At 44.5% G+C, this 17,660-nt stretch overlaps 1 protein-coding gene across 1 annotated transcript; it reads right to left on the bottom strand.

Annotated features, from left to right (window-relative positions):
• Positions 1–1,416: 1,416 nt before the first annotated feature.
• Positions 1,417–17,383, bottom strand: foxp3 (forkhead box P3). The gene is made up of 10 exons (XM_031892184.1): positions 17,215–17,383; positions 15,457–15,555; positions 14,388–14,523; positions 12,892–13,057; positions 9,513–9,600; positions 9,064–9,144; positions 8,733–8,892; positions 7,990–8,066; positions 6,254–6,355; positions 1,417–1,746 (listed from the first exon to the last, which is right to left on the bottom strand). The coding sequence occupies exons 1-10, from the start codon at positions 17,347–17,349 to the stop codon at positions 1,621–1,623; spliced, it is 1,170 nt and encodes a 389-aa protein (XP_031748044.1). The 5' UTR covers positions 17,350–17,383; the 3' UTR covers positions 1,417–1,620.
• Between the last annotated feature and the right edge of the window lie 277 nt (positions 17,384–17,660).

Raw genomic sequence — 17,660 nt, forward strand, 5'->3', positions numbered from 1 at the left:
AGGGTAAATTAATTGTAATAGCACAGCAACCCCCAGCACATAATTACATATCTTAGGGACCATTTAATGGCTATTTCCAACTGCTAACAAACTCCCAGAACAAACTCCTACCAGGTTCACCTCCCACAGGCAGCATAGGGCAGGGAGAGTCTGGCACACACTGGCAGCACTCTGTCTATACTATGCTGTCTGCCATACTCTGCCTGTCCTATACTGCCTGTGTGTGCCATACTCAGCCTGCCCTATGCTGTCTGTGTGTGCCATACTCTGCCTGCCCTACCCTGCCTGTGTGTGCCATACTATACCTGCCCTACACTGCCTGTGTGTGCCATACTCTGCCTGCCCTACCCTGCCTGTGTGTGCCATACTATACCTGCCCTATGCTGCCTGTGTGTGCCATACTCTGCCCTATGCTGCCTGTGTGTGCCATACTCTGTCCTATGCTGCCTGTGTGTACCATACTCTGCCTGCCCTATGCCGCCTTTGTGTGCCATGCTCTACCTGCCCTATGCTGCCTGTGTGTGCCATACTCTACCTGCCCTATGCTGCCTGTGTGTGCCATACCCTCCCTGCCCTATGCTGCCTATGAGCCATAATCTGCCTACCCTATGCTGCCTGTGTGTGTGCCATACACATAGTCAGCATAGTCCAGGCAGTACATGCAATGTCTGAGGTGTGAATAGGTGAAAAATGGGGGTGATTACAGCCCGAGTCCAAGGTGTGACCACTGCAGGGGGTGAACAATGCAGGGATTAAAAGGTGTGAACAACACAGGGGATTACATTTTTAAGCAATACAGGGGGATTACAGCCTGAATCTGAGGTGAAAAACATGCAGGGGGCCAGTTAATCTCAGTACTGATACCATTTAAATCTTACATAAAGGTAAACCATCAAAGCAGCCAGACAGGTGGGGGGGGCCCACACAGAGGGGGGTTGCGGGCCGCCAGTTGGACAGCACTGCTATAGCAGATAGGAACAGTGGGGAAGACAATAACCTGCCATTGTAATTATGATACAACTACAAGTGTATATATTCTATCCCAGCAGAAGGCAGTACACTGTGCTGCTTGTAAAACAAATGGATGTTTGTGCAAACTGCAAAAGTTGGTGGCTTAGCCACTCAGTGCGAGCCTTCTTGTGCCAACAGAAGGCAGCATTCTGTGCTGCTTGTCAATCAGGGTGTTTGAGTGAACAGAGATACTTGGTGGCTTAGTCACTTACCTTGAGCCTTCTTCAGACATTGGTTGCTACACAAAGGGAAACTGGGGGAGACAATAACCTGCAACCACCATGTGGCAACCAATGATGTTTTAAAAAGGCTCACAGTGATTGGTCACTTTACTATAATATATAATAATGATAATGTGCAAGCTAGACCATGTGGTACCTTGGGGTGAGGCACACGCAACACAAGTTTAATTTCACCATGTTTATTTATTAAAATTCATGCGGTTGTCAGACCCCATTTTTCAGACTCATGTGACACTGGTTGTCCTGGATATCAAGTTCCAGTGCAGTCTGAGAAGGGATCAGGGTGCAGTTTAACGAATAAGAAAGGACCTACTCAACACTTGGCACAAGGAAACCTGTGTACAGGAGCCAGTGGAAGCATTAAGTATCAGCGGGAATTTCTCACGCCCCTCTTCCTTTGGAATTCCAACTCGTCCACCATCCACACAGCCCCTTTAATATTCTCAACTCGCACAAAGCACTTATGGAGACTCAGGTTGTGCCGCACTGCATTCTGGGGGATGAAAACAAGCTTGGATTAGAACAAATGCCTTTAGGGAAGCATACGTTACAGTGTGTTGGGTGGGGGATTGTGGGATCTTATCAGGTCACCTCTCCTCCTGCACCCCTGAAGCAGCAGCTGGGTCTGCTCTGCCCTGCGTTGTGCCACTAATGAGAAATTAGGAGCAAATAAAGGAGTATTAGGCTGATATATTGTGGGAAGATTTGCCCTTTAAAATCTATAGCTAAAGATGACTATCTATACCTTTTCCTATTCAGGTAGGAAAGTCCTGACAATCAGCCAGGCCCAGGACCCTTTCGGACAAACATGTCCAACACAAGCTGAGAGAAATCGCCAGTGGCTTCTGTGAAATGGCATCTTGTAATCAGATTTAGAACTTAATTTCAGGATGCCAAACTGGGCAGCGTGTTCCTGGGAAGACGCTGAGATCCTTTATTGATGGGAAAATGTTAGTTTAGGATTGAGACCAGTGTTGGATGTTTGCTTTCTGCTAGAAAGGAGCAGCAAGCAGTAGTTCCATGTTTATTCATCACCCCCCTCCCCTTCCCAGTGTCCTTAGAGCAGGGGTCCCCAACCTTTCTTACTCGTGAGCCACAGTCAAATGTAAAAAGACTTGGAGAGCAACACAAGCACCATAAAAGTTCATGGAGGTGCCAAATAAGGGCTAAGATTGGCTATTAGGGGCCTCTATGCATCAGCTTACAGGAGGCTTTAGGCGGTTGTAACACAACAGCAGGATAATGGCAGGTGATAGAGGAAGAGGTGAAACAATGGGGCTGAACTAGAAATATCTTCATTGAATTCATGGAAAAAGCTAAAGAGAAATAAAATACATCCACCTGTTAAAAAGAGGGACATGTTTTGGCACCACACGCCCTTCCCTTGCCCCTATACCCTATATTCAGCACCCCTTTTTTTTTTTTGGTCAGTCAGGCACAAGTCTCAATCCTAAACTAACATTTTCCCACTCATTAAGGCTCTCAGCACCTTCATAAGAACATTTTTCCCAGTCTGGGAGACTGAAATGAAGTTCTAAATCTGAATACAAGATGCCATTTCCCAGAAGCCACTGAGCCTATGTTGGACAGCAGGTTTTGTTGTATACGGTGTATTCAGGCCTGACTCACTGTACTCTTCCACCTGAATAAGGACAGGTGTGAATAAAGTCATCTTTTTTTAGGTATAGTTTTAAAGGGCAAGTTTTACCACAATATATCAGCCTAAGGTACTCCTTTATTTACTCTGTATTTCTCATTAGTGGCACAATAGCAGGGCGGAGCAGTTGCTGCAGGGGTGCTGGAGGTGAGGAAACCCGTTAAGGTCCCATGATTTCCCGCATACTAGGGTTGCCCACCTAGCCAGTATGTGGCCGGCTGGCAAATCTCCAGCTAGAGCCAGTGCCAGAATTACAAATATACCTACAATATTGGTAGGTATATTTATAATCTCTCCCTTCTCTGAATTTTCCTGTGGCAGATCACCCCCTTTTACATAAAGGCTAGCCTCTGCCCTGCCCATTATACCTGCCCAGCCATTCCCCTGCCTAGCCAGCCCATTTCCTAACCCTCCAAGGGACATCACCACCGCCTCCAACATAAAGGCCGATATTAATAGCAAAAAAAAGGTGGCAACCCTTCCCCCAACCTACCTGCACCCACACCTCATAAGGATATTGCAGTGAAGTAGTGGGGCCCATGGATGCTACATTTCCTCCCTGGTTCTCTAGAAGAATACCAGGCAATTACCCTTCGAAAACAGCTGAAAAGGACTGCGCACAATGGCCAATTTCTGTGCACAGTGTACGAGCCAGAGATGCTGTAGTGATTGTAGCCACATGCTCTGGGTTTATGTTGTTTCCGAGCATCCCAAGCCTTTCCTTATAAACAAATGTTTGTTTTCTTATGGACTAGCAGATGGGAACACTCATAGACATACACAGATCTGCGGCTCAAAGGCACGGGGCGCCCGGGGCACAAACAACTGACGTGACTGTCTACGTGTAAGTGAACTTGGGATAGGGGAATATTCCCTGTAAGGCTAGTAGGCTATCATTTCTCATTTAATTGGATATTGTGGTTTAAAATAACACTTTGACTGGAAGTTTCTATGGCAGAAGCACTGCTGACTGTCCTTGAAAGGGCTTCCATGAGGGAGCTGCAGGGGTCACTCCAGTCAGATGGAGCAGATGGAGCCCCAAGAGACATGAAAGTGTGATTCACATGACACAAAGGGGCGTGGCTGGAGGGGGGTGGGCAGGGGTTTGCTATAATAGGCATGGTTTATAGTAGATCAAGGACGAATTTGTGCATTCCTGGGGGACTTATTTTTTCATTGGTAGTACTATTCAGGAAGGGGGATCATTGGGCTAGTGAATGGAGGTCCCGGACCCCTGGAGTGGTAATCCCCATGATTCCTGATGGGGGCCCTGCTCCATGACTAGCTCCCTCTCTATCTCAGCAACACCCCAAGCTGGATTCTAACTGAAGCTATCTACTTGGAGTTCATGATAGTCCTCCAGTCTGAACACTTTGATCTAAACTGACCAACCATTTTTGGGTGTAGGGCACCCATGTGGCATTGTTTGCTTAAATATAAAATAAAAGTTCCGGCCTGCACAGTAATTCCACCCAAAATCCAAAATATCATTCTAAGCCAATTACATACTGTAGATCTCTAATTTCAATTGAAATCACTGTTTGTTTATCCCTTTCTGTTCTCTGCTTTTGTCAGTTGTCGTCCAGGTCTGTTACATTGTTTCTGGAGTCAGAACCAGCAGCACTGAGAATAGAAACAGCTGGATACAGTTGCAGTTATATTCGCACATGACTTTAAAACCATTGCGTTCGGTTGGAGTTCCCCTTTAAATCTAAATATAAATGTTTCCCCACTAAGAACCCTAACAGACGTGGGGTAATTAAAATATCCTGTTTCCCTTTAGGAGGGAAAGGCCAGAAGTGTTTCTTATCTGATTTCACTTTCTAGTTCCTGCTGGCTTTGCCACTGTGCTGCACTGCTGTAACGGCATTAACCTTTCTTTCAGCGATGGCACTTTCACTTCCTGCTTCTCCTCGTCTGTTTTGGAACTTTCCCTACACCTTCACCTGCAAAAATCTACACTCAAACTTCTAACCATATAACTATGAATGTATAAATGATCAATTAGGGATTTTTTACTACAATGTAACCTTTTGGTTGCTGGAGTTCAACTGCACATTGCGGCCCAGAGCTATAATGGGAGATTGTGGTTCAGAGCTATAATGGAAGATTGAGGTTCAGAGGAATAACTGTGCATTGCTGTTCAGAGGTCAACTGCAAATTGTGGCCCAGAGCTATAATGGAAGATTGCGATCCAGAGCTATTGCTGCGCATTGTGGTTTAGAACTACAACTGCACATTACGGATTAGAGCTATAAGTGAACATTGTGGTTCATAGCTGTAGCTGCACATTGTGGTTCAGAAGAGTCTGCGCTCCAAATGGAGTTGTGTACCCCATGATGCACTGCCTGTGTTCCGAAGCACTAGATTCACAGAGGGCGGGTGCTGGGAGGCAGGTAGGTCTTTACCTCCTCTTTGAACAAGCATTAAGGGCTGTGCTTTGGGCTCTAGGACTTGCATCTGGGTTCATAGAAAACAGCCCCCAGTATCTCCAGCTTATCAGAAGTTTGCACCATACCCCAGTGCCAAGGCCTCAGCACACAGTAGCTGTGGAAAAGACAGCTGTTAAGTCTGGAACTCAAAAAAAAATAATTCAAAAAACATTTTTTTCCTTCGTCCTGACGAAGGGAGGGAGTGCCCCCCCCCCCCCCCCGAAACGTTGATTTTTTTTTGTGGTACATTGGCATGATAAACGGGTAAGCTCCCCAGCTGAAATTTTGCTTGAGTGCAGTCTCTATTTCTGTTTTGTTCTATACATTGTTGGGGCGCTGCCATACTCCTAGGAGACTTTGCACCACAGAAAATCTACTACTCTAATAAGTAATCTACTTACTGTCAACTGCTAGGCTGAGGGTTCCCACAATGTGCTCCTTAGTATATATAAATATTCCTATTTCTATCCCCTGAGATTAGCCTCGAGAATTAGGGGCGCCTTTCCCCTGTTGGGAATGGAAGGAGTGCAATTCCAGAAAATGTATTCACTGATAGCAACACAAACTATTTAAAAAGCTTATGAGTAAACCAGATTCTTGTCTCTCCTTACTATATGTATGTATATCTTTATTTATAAAGTGCTACTAACTGCTCCTAAAAGTGGCCAATGGTTTGGTGAGACTGTAGGATGGTACAGATTGTAACACTTGCCTTGGGTGCCAACACCCAATGGGGTTTGGCCAGATAAGGGCGGGGTTTGGAACAACTGAAGAGTGGTTAGGTCGGCCACAATTTCTGAATGCAACCCGGACAATAGCAACTTAATATAAATGCAAAGCTTTGATGCTTGATGTTCAGCATCTTCCTGGGGGAGGGGGTGGTTATTAAGCATTACTAAGCAGTACATTACCTTCCATGTGGCTGTGTTATATCTGAAGAAGGCAAACATTCTAGTAAACCAGTGGTAGATCTCGTTTAGTGCCAGCTGCTTCTGCGGGGACTCCAATATCGCCTAATAAAAACACACACATGTTGCTTCTCAGACACGGGAACATTTGTAGCCTTCAGAGAAGCTCATTCATGGCTCATTTTCCTCAAACAAATAAAACTGAATTATTCTTTATATAGTTAATGTTTTCCTGCCCTAAGGCTAACAGGAAAGTATGAGGGGGAAATAACATCAAAATGCAAACAATATGGCTTCTTTGTATGCATAGTTCATTTATACATACAGTATATGTCATCTAAGGGTAGTGTACTCTATGGCCAAAGTATTTGGGCACCTGCTGTCCAACATCCCATTCCCAAACTAATGGGATTAATACGCAGTTGCCCCTCCCTTTGCTGCTATAACTGCCCCTATTAGATTTTGGAATATTGGCGGTGGGATTTACTCCCATGCAGCAATAAGGGCATTAGTGAGTTCAGGGTCAGACTGGAACACCATGAAAAAATAGGATGGGCCCATCTGACCCAGAGCTGATCCCCGCCAGCAAGCATTAGCATTCCAACCTGGACCTCCCTCCTCTAGTGGGCCCTGCACACCCCAGTCCAACCCCGAGATGGGGATCAGGTCTGGCTCTCAGTCAGGGTTCTAATTCATCCCAAAGGGTTTCAGTTGGGTTGAGATCTGGGCTCTGTGCAGGCTACTCAAGTTCTTCTACTCCCATCTCAGCAAACCCATTCTGTATGCACCTGACTTTGTGTATTGGGGGCAATATTGTGCTGAAATAGGCAAGAGCCTTCCCCCAAACTGCTCCACAAAGAAGGAATTACAGAATTGTCTAGAATGTCATTGTACCCTGTAGCCTTCAGGTTTGCTCTGACTAAAACTAGAGGCCCTCCTAACACAAATTATAAAAAACAGCACCAGAATATTAATCCTTCTCCACCAAATGTGACTGTTGGCTTTTGTTTCAGGTAGGTAATGTTCTCCTGGCATCTGCCAAACCCACAATGTTCCACTGCTCCAATGTTCTCCTGGCATCTGCCAAACCCACAACGTTCCACTGCTCCAGTGCCCTTTACACCACTCCAGCTAACACTTATTGCACGTGGTGATATTAGGTTAGTCTGTCTACTGTGGAAGCTACCACTGAAATGCAAGTGTTTGGGGGGAGAATATTTTGTGTGGTCAGAATTCTGGTAACTGGCCATTACAGCTATGCCATTACATTACAGTCATTGATAATCTCTTAAAAATATCTTAGAAAAAATGTATTTGGGTATTGCAGAATGGTGGTGAAGGAACTGTTGCATGAAGCCCAGTCAGTATTGCTATTGTACAATGCCACCACGCTCCTTCCCTTCCCTCCAAATTCTATACCAGTGATCCCCAACCAGTGGCTTGCAAGAAACCCCTTAGATGTTGCTCCCAGTGGCCTCAAAGTAGGTGCCCATTTTTAAATCTCTAGCTTGGAAGCACATTTTGAAAACACAGAGAAACAGTTTTACTCCAAGTAGAGCCTCCTGCAGGCTAGCAGTCCACATGGGGCCAATCAAAGCCCTTGTGTAGCATCCCCAAAGAATGTCTTTCATGCTTGCATGGCTCACCAACACATTTTACATCTGAGTGTGGCTTATGAGATATCCCTGGTGTATACAAACATGAGCACAGGGTCTCACCTATTTGTTAGATGCACTTACCCATCGAATGAGTGAGGCGTACGTGAATGGAGGTCGGACGTTGTTTGTTTTGTAATATTCCATGCAGTTAGCCATGTCTGCAAATAATAAAAATGCATTTAATAAAGGAGGAATGGAAGGAATGTGCCATGTTTAAGGAAACAAGGATTGTGGACAATCAAGTGCCCAGCCATAGTGAAGGTGTAAAACCCAGAGACAGTGTTTGTCAGTGGTACCACTGGGAAATCACTATGAGGCTGATACAATCAGGTGACCTTGTTTAGTATTAAATCCTTATCCAAAAGGTCTTTTCCTGCGTTCGGCAGAGACAAAGAAACTGATGAGATGGGAGATTTTCTGTTCTTCTATTTTCTTAAATCAGAGGATTCAGTAGGGAAATGCCTCCATAACCTTGAGCTGTGCATGTCAAATCAGGGACTACTCAATGGAAACTATGGGCATGGACAATGCAGCAGAATGCACATCCAGGGGTGTCACTATAGAGGAAGCAGTGACTGCTCAGCTAATACAAAAACTGCTGTAAATTGTTCCTTCCTTGGTGGTAAGGACTATGATGAATACAGGTATGGGATCTATTAGCTGCCTGGAGCGGTAAAAACCCCAAAAAGGTTCCAGAGTGTGTAAGTTACCCAAAAAGGGACAAGTTTTGAACAAGTTGATGAACTGTGTTCCTGTGAGTTTTATGTTGGGAATAACATAAAATAAACCTGTGTTTCAATTGCAATGACATAAAAGATACTAACTCTGAAATATATTGAGGCTGCTGCCCTCCCAAAGCTGCCTTCTTAGCGCCATGATGGTGTCAGAGAATTCCTTTTGCAGGGGGCTGGAGAGATCGAGGCTGGACCATGGCGAGATAGTGGGGTGGGTCGGGTGCAGAATAAGGCCACATTCCCTCTGCTTCTGTACAGGGCACAAAAGGGGACACGGATATCAGAAGGTGTGTTTAAGCCTTACAAACTAGCTCAAACACCAGCTGTTGCCAAATTCAATCCCCCCCCCCCCCCCTCCAGGATCGTATTAGCTGTCAGATAACATTGGAAGCCTGATCAGAAGCAGGTACAGGTGACTTACAGACGGAGTGACGTCGTGTGTGTTCAGCTTCCCACTCATCTGGCTTTGCATGTCATGGAGTCTCTGTTTCTCTACAGCAAGCTGCAATAAAAAATCAGCACATTAGTTCTCATGGCTGACCCAGCCTAATGTTTGGCCCTTGCTTCATGAAGTAGGAATCCCTACCATGTGGTCCTCCAGCCAACTATTAGCCAAGGGTGCTGGGCTTTCATGTGGTTAAGCTCTCCTAGGTATGTGGGCTTCAGTCTGTATGTTTTATGTCCCATTTTATGAGATGAGCTCCACTGTTGGCATCTGTTGCCATTCAGTTACAGAAAGTAGCTTCCTGATGTCAAAGGTAACTGGGATAATAGAGACTTATGGATCCTACTGGGACTGTTGCTCCAGATGGCAGAAACATGGTACACATGGGACACAATGTTATAGAGCTGTGGGTATTGGTTACTCACCTTTTCTTCTAGTCTGTGCACCACTTCTGTCTGGAGAAGGCATTGCACTGTGCTTTTGTCATCCAGATGATGGTCACTGTAAAGGTGCCTGGGGAGATTTAGTGGCAGCAGTTAGAAAGTGCACTCCATAGTCCGTACAGCTATGAACTAGAACCACATGAAGTTTGGGACTAAAGATGGATGATGATTGGGCCCCTTATCTCCGGGGCACAAATAAGCACTCACACCAAATCTCACCTTAACTGGCCTTCAGGCTGGGCTGCTATATAATGCATTAACCCACGCCTTCCCCCAGAGGGGGGCCAGCCACATAGTCTGGAAACTTGTGCCCTAAATAATGATTACAAATGAGTGACTGCACCGCAGGTCCTTGCTGTCTAATAATGAGTGATTAAGGTACCTGAGTTCATGCAAGGAGATGCCGTGTGTGTGGGTGTGTAAGAGGAGGAGGCATGTCTGGCACTGGTACATGATACAAGGACTATTTCCAGGAATGTTAAGTGGGGTGGATAATGGGGGATTATGTCCTGCAGCGACATTTGAGGCGCTTGGGTGGGGCAGTTACCTATTCTCACTATCATGAACAGAAAGCACGCCACTTCCCACTGTCTCCTGGCTGCGAGACGAGGGAGACGCTGCCATGCCAGGCATCAAGTGATTAATATCGCACAGACAGTAAAGACACGTGAAGAAATATTTGGGTTTGGCAACAACTTGGCGTCCATTTTTCTACCGATGAAATAAAATCCTGTCTGCAGGCGTCTGCAATTCACACAGGAGTTAATAACGGAACAGAAGGCACAGCAAGGGGTTCTGGGTAATGACCTCTAAAATGAGAGGCAGAAAACGTGTCCCTTTTGTCTAGATTCCCCTATGTACCACAGCGGGTACTTTTATCCTGCACAGTCACAATGGAGGTGCTGAATAAACATAAGGCACAAGGGGTGGATCCCAAGGGGAAGCATAGCTTGTCAGCAATGCTAATTTGGACAATTTGGGCAGTTAAAAATGGGAAATACATACATATGCTCAGCAAGACAAAGAAAAAAAAGTCACTTTTTCCCATTGTGCAATGAATATGGATGAATATATAAAAGGCGAAAGGCAGACACACTCCAGTGCTTCAGAAGACGCACGAATATGAACGAAGATGAATAAAAATGAAGTTGCTCCCGGCTGCTGTATTTCAAACACTGGCTTCTAGATCTAAGCAGTGTGGGGGGAGATGCCTGTTTCAGGCTTATCCATTATTCAAGGTTAACCAATAGTAAACTCCCAGCATCCTCTGAGGGTTAGTGGCTTTCTAGGTGATGCTGGTGTCTCCCCAGGTCCGAACTGGGATTCACAACAGACCCTGACACTAAGGGGGGCATTTAATAACCCATAACCTTCGCGAACCCGAAAAAGCCCCAGTGGGGACTTTTCAGAGATTTATTATAAGACCATTCCGTCAGAATTCTGAATCTGAAAACTCTCCATCTAAAACCTGTCAAAGTCATGTAGAAGTCAATGGCAATTGTTCCTTTTTGCTAGTGGAAGATCTTTCTTTGCTTCGTGGTCTTTGAGGGTTTTGGGTATTTTGAAGCTGGTTTGTGCGTCAAGTAAAAAAAGTTGCGCTTACCGTTGTCGAAAAAATTGAGCTTTTCGTGACTTTTCGACAACTTTTTACAGCACGTGCTTTTTTAACTTCTGATTTTTTGATAAATAACTGACTGGTTTTAATAAATAGTGACTTTTAATGGCATCATACAGCAGCCCCCTGGCTTTTGCCAGGAGCCAGAGATTGCCAAGCCAGGCTTAGGTCTTACCTAGGGTAACACTGACCATACTGGCATGCCTCAGTAACTCATTGGGTATTGGATAACTATTAATATAAGTTATAATGGGCTTTCCCCACATCCTGGTAAGTTCTGCCTACTTACTTATTCAACTTAACTGTTCAAATTGAATTATGACACCTTAGTTGTTGTACCCAGTCTTCAAAAGGCATTCCATAATAAAGAAGAACAAAAGCCTTGTTAAAACCATAGACCCACTCCAGAAGCCATCAACCCCCTCAAGAACTGCACCATTGGGGACCCCTTATACAACACAGATCGTGTACTTGTCCTTATAAAGAAGAGTAGTGCAGTATCATGCTTTATGTCCCCTTCTCTGCTATAGCCAACCAGAAGTTTGCACAGGTGAAGCCAGGTCTGGGTTGGCTTCAGCTATGCATGCTCCTGGAATAAGACTGCTCGGAAAGGGATATCAAGCCCCAACCCTACTGTGGTACATGTACATGGAAGTAAGAGGGTGTGCAGTTGGGCAATTCTACTGGGGTTTGAGAGGCCTCCAAGGTTTTGTTCTTCTGTAAACCTGCCAGTCATAATAGTACTGAGGCTGCTAGACCATCATCAAAAAAGAGAAGATCTGAACCCAACTGAGCAGTGTGGTACCTAGGGTTGCCACCCGCCTCTCCTGTTTCCAAATTAGGAATTCCAGAAAGGTCTTTGCAGCTAATCAGCCAGTCACCACATCATAGTGACTGAGCGCTGGTTGTGTATTGAGCAGGCTTTGTTTTAAGCTTGCACACAGACCAGTAGACATATAATTCATTCATGAGTGGTCCAGCCATCAACTCATATGTCCCTAGGTATTGCCGTTTTAAGTACTAAAGGACATCCCCTGAAATAGCCCAGGTAAATTCAACTGGTTGGTAACTTGAAGGCTGGGGTCACCTTAGGTGGCCATACACGGGCCGATTCTAGCTACCGATAATTTGGCAGCTTATCTGCCCATTTATGGGCACGAACGATGGGCCTGTCCGTCCGACATCTGGCCTGAAATCGGCAGATCTCAATTGGGCAGGTTTGATTTTTCCTTCTGATTGGTGACCACATCAGCTCGTTAATACCGATGGTGTCTACACCTGTCTTTCTAATTCAATCATTTGGCCCCAGGGTCAAATGACTGAATTAGTCTGATATCGCCCAACTGTAGGTGGGGATATCGGCAAATGAATGCCAAATGAGCGGATCTTACCGTGTATGGTCACCTTTAGTCAAGTTGATAAAACATAGGATTATGGGTAGAGAAAAGCAAAACATTATGGGAAGAGAAAAAGCAAAGCATTATGGAAAGAGGAAAAAGTGAAGGATCATGGGAAAAGTGAGTACAAGTGGTTCTAACTTACCATTAGCTACAAACCAATGCACTAACCTCTCCTTGTTCTGTCCTCCAGCTTTCTTCCTACCCATAGGATTATGGGTAGAGAAAAGGAAAACATTATGGGAAGAGAAACAGCAAAGCATTATGGGAAGAGAAAAAGTGAAGGATCATGGGAAGAGCGAGTACAAGTGGTTCTAACTTACCATTAGCTACAAACCAATGCACTAACCTCTCCTTGTTCTGTCCTCCAGCTTTCTTCTGGGTCTTCACAGTATTGATGGGTGGTGAATGGCACAAAGATGAGGATGTAAAAGTATTTTTACCCAGGATAACCTCTTCTGGTTTTCTCAGCCGCGCTTCCTGTGGCGCCCAACCCAGGCTAGTAAGATTGAATCCTGAAGCAAAACACACAGATTGCGATCAGCTTGCCAAGGACAAACTTGTCCAGGGTGGATCAAAGATCTGACATGTTCTGGGTGTGTATCCTACCTACCACTTGACAGACTTTAGTCTCTTACCGGAGGGCGTATTATCTTCTACTTACTTTGATTTAGAAAAAAAGGAGGGAGAGATTGTGCCTATAGTATCAATGGTGATAATAGCCTCTGGGAAGGGACTGTGGCTTGTGATACAGCAGGTATAGTAGGGAGAGATGGTGCCTATAGTAGCAGTGGGGGGGATAATAGCCTCTTGGAAGGGACTGTGGCTGTGGGATAGCAGGTATAGTAGGGAGAGATGGTGCCTATAGTAGCAGTGGGGGGATAATAGCCTCTGGGAAGGGACTGTGGCTTGTGATACAGCAGGTATAGTAGGGAGAGATGGTGCCTATAGTAGCAGTGGGATAATAGCCTCTGGGAAGGGACTGTGGCTTGTGATACAGCAGGTATAGTAGGGAGAGATGGTGCCTATAGTAGCAGTGGGATAATAGGAAATGGACTGGGGCTGTGGGATAGCAGGTATAGTAGGGAGAGATGGTGCCTATAGTAACAGTGGGGGGATAATAGCCTCTGGGAAGGGACTGTGGCTGTGGGATAGCAGGTATAGTAGGGAGAGATGGTGCCTATAGTAGCAGTGGGATAATAGCCTCTGGGAAGGGACTGTGGCTGTGGGATAGCAGGTATAGTAGGGAGAGATGGTGCCTATAGTAGCAGTAGGATAATAGCCTCTGGGAAGGGACTGTGGCTGTGGGATAGCAGGTATAGTAGGGAGAGATGGTGCCTATAGTAGCAGTGGGGGGATAATAGCCTCTGGGAAGGGACTGGGGCTGTGGGATAGCAGGTATAGTAGGGAGAGATGGTGCCTATAGTAGCAGTGGGGGGATAATAGCCTCTGGGAAGGGACTGGGGCTGTGGGATAGCAGGTATAGTAGGGAGAGATGGTGCCTATAGTAGCAGTAGGGGGATAATAGCCTCTGGGAAGGGACTGTGGCTGTGGGATAGCAGGTATAGTAGGGAGAGATTGTGCCTATAGTAGCAGTGGGATAATAGCCTCTGGGAAGATACTGTGGCTGTGGGATAGCAGGTATAGTAGGGAGAGATGGTGCCTATAGTAGCAGTGGGGGGGATAATAGCCTCTGGGAAGGGACTGTGGCTGTGGGATAGCAGGTATAGTAGGGAGAGATTGGACTGTGGTGCATTTCTGACCTGCCTTTTCAATCGTGTTAAATTACCCCCAAATAATATTTCCAAGTAAAATACAAATTTATTATGGTATGGGTATAGTCACCTTGTGCAATGGGATGCTGGCTTTTGTGCTTGGCCATCACAGGGTAGAGCCTTGCAGGCTGCAGGTTAAGTATAGAAGTGGAAGATGCCGGTGACAGATGGATTATGGGAGCCTGGGAGGCTGTGTCTCTTGAGAGCTGTAAAAACACAAAAAATGTATAGGTAGAGAGTAATGAATTGAGAAAATATGCCCCCAAAAAGTATTTTATTTTATTATAAGAAATGCCATTAGGAAATCTGAATGGGAATTCAATTAGGAAATCCAAATGGTCATAACTTTAATGACTGGATTCTCAGTATTTGACTTGCTGCTTCCAGAATCCTTAACCAACCAACACTAGTTATATATCACTATACATGTCCTAGAAGTATGGGCACATCTGAACTGAGACACAAATGAAAACATCAAAGCATAAATACCTATCAGCAGACCTTGCACCTAAGAGGGTGGATTTTCAGTAAGGACCCCTATCCCCTTTGCACCATTCCTCTTGGCTGCACCATCCAAGCCATGGATCCACATGTGCAGTGGGATGTGACCTACTCCTGCTCTGTGGACGCTTGTGAGGTCCATGCAGAACTCCCAGAACTCTGTCCTGTGCTGTCATGAAATGATGTGGGATAACCCAAAAATCCTAATAATCCATTTGGGCTCTGTATATGACTTCCCCTCATCATTTCCTCATAGTGCTGGATAGAGCTCTAAGGCAGGGCCACCTGGACCTCAGAGACAGCCAATGTGGCTCTGAAAGTTTCTGGCATTTAATGCCATGAGGCACCTACTATTGCTGTAAATGCACCACAATGCACCCTAGGTATTGAAATATACATATAAAAAATATATATATATAGTGGTCTGTTTACTTTTTGACGTGGCAACTGATTCAACCAAATATGTGTCCATGTCATCCATTGCCCTTTGATGCAGGTTGAAGGCACCTCAGCTTTTCCAAACATAAAAAAAATCTGATTTTCATTAAATGTAAGGGCCTAAATATATATATATGTTTTTTTCTATGATCCCTTTCCATTATGTTTCTTTTTTTTTTTTGCAAAAGTGAGGTACTTACTTGATGGAACACAACTGTATGTTTCTTATCTTCCAGAAGAGCCTGCAGCTGTGAGGGTGGACTGAAACTGGCTGAAGGACTAACCATTACTCCAGGGTTCTAAGAGGAAAAATGTGCTGTTTCAGTGCCTTGTTTGAAAAGGTAATGGTATATATCACTTTATTCTTCTGCTGAGAAGGTCCAGACATACATACCTACCTCAACTGATACTACAAGACCCTACCATCAAACCCATTTGACAAGTCTGTCTGTTATTGGTTTTGAGCTTTAGCATACAAGTATAACTCCAAACCTTAATATTAATGGCTGATTAGTCGATTTCTACCATATCAAAAACCCTTTTGGAGTCACTTCTGGTAGCAACCACTTGATTTGCTTCTTCAGTGGATTTTGTGTGGACACAAGGATCACCGTTAACTTAGCCTTTTGCCATCTGAGAGAGGAACTAACTTCAAAGAACAATCGGGGTCTTCAGGTAATAATCAGCACTAGCAGCAATCAAAGTTCCACGTCCATTTGTAGTTCATCTATGTCCAAGTCCATCCAAAGTATCATTGCTAAAAATTACATGACTATTGGCAAAGCTATGGTCTGGTGCTGTACGAGACACCGGACTTCAATCAGAACCCTACAGGGTATTCTGCTCCCCCATAGGTACACTACAGGATGCCCACCAGGCTGGGGAAAATTGTATTTTTCTGGGGAGTGATTTATTACCTTTAAGCTGTTGCTTTAAGTGGCACAGATCCTTGGGAGTTGATGTAAATACAACCCTACCAGTGCGCAATGACTGATAAGCTCTTTCAATAATTATTTAATCCTTATATGCAAACATTTTATCCCCTTATGAATAGTGTTCTATTAATGGGACATGCATGTAGATCCCCATGGGCCACCCACATTCCACTTCTTATTTGGCAGGGGTGGCTTGCATTCATTTATGTCAGGCACAAATCTTTGGACCTCCGGAATGGGGCTCAAGAAAATTGCACCTAATAGCAGAAGGCGCAAAAATAATAGAGCAAGGTGCATTATGGGCCAAATACAGTCCTTTTTGTCGCACATTCAATATTATACCCTTTTAAATGAGCCCTTCCATGTACACTTCATGTACAACCTTGGGCAGCATTGGCTTAGAAAAAAAAAATCCAGATTCTGTAACCAACAGGTGGACTTGTTTGGTAATCATTGAAGACATTTCACTACTCATCCGAGCAGCTTCTTCAGTTCAACTGACTGGTATGGGAAGTCCTCAGCATATATACTCTTCCACTAATCCAATCACAAATGGCACTTTGTAACTCTTCAGAAAGGTGACCTTGGAAGGATTACCAAGCATTGTGATTGGATTAGTGGAAGAGTATATATGCTGAGGACTTCCCATACCAGTCAGTTGAACTGAAGAAGCTGCTCGGATGAGTAGTGAAATGTCTTCAATGATTACCAAACAAGTCCAGTTGCTTTAAATTTATTTATACTAGATATACCATGACCTGGATGAATGAAAATCTTCATAGACATGTAACCAACAGGGTTTTTTTTAGGGATAAGGCAGTCATTTTGGATTGGAATATGTAAATGTGGGTTTAGCTTTAGCTTGGTATTTATCTGAATCTTTCGCAGAAAATCCGATATTTGGCCAAATCCAAAAACTCCTTAAAAATCCACATTTCATGAATGGAATGAATGTCATATACCTTCAACCCCTTTTCTCTTCCTACATATGTTCTGGCCTGGTGACTCTTCTACACACATTACCTGTTGAAGTTGGGAAATAACCCCACCACCTCTACGGCACCAGGGGTTGATTTGCTCTTTTTCTTTCCCATTGGGCTGCGTTTCACTCTCCTTTGAGGGAGCTGCTGTAGCCTTGAGGTTCTGGGGGTTGGGCATCTGACTTCTTAAAAACCTATGAAGAGAATAGGACAATACTTCATTCTTTATTCACTGAAAAAAAACCACTGGATCCTGAGTGACAGCAAATATATTCATTAAATGTTATTTTATCTGCCTTTGGAAGCCAGGATCTCAAATAAATAAGCATAAAAGGCCCCAAAATAGCTTAAAGGGGAACTCCACCCAAACACACTTAATCTTTTTGAAAAGTAAACACAATTTTAATCAACTTTGCAAAATACATCGATTAAAAAATATACAAGCTTTTTATGAGTTCTAATGTAATAATATGGTTTGGAACAGTTCAC

This window comes from Xenopus tropicalis, chromosome 8 (genome assembly GCF_000004195.4).
Source record: "Xenopus tropicalis strain Nigerian chromosome 8, UCB_Xtro_10.0, whole genome shotgun sequence".
NCBI classification, from domain to species: Eukaryota; Metazoa; Chordata; class Amphibia; order Anura; family Pipidae; genus Xenopus; species Xenopus tropicalis.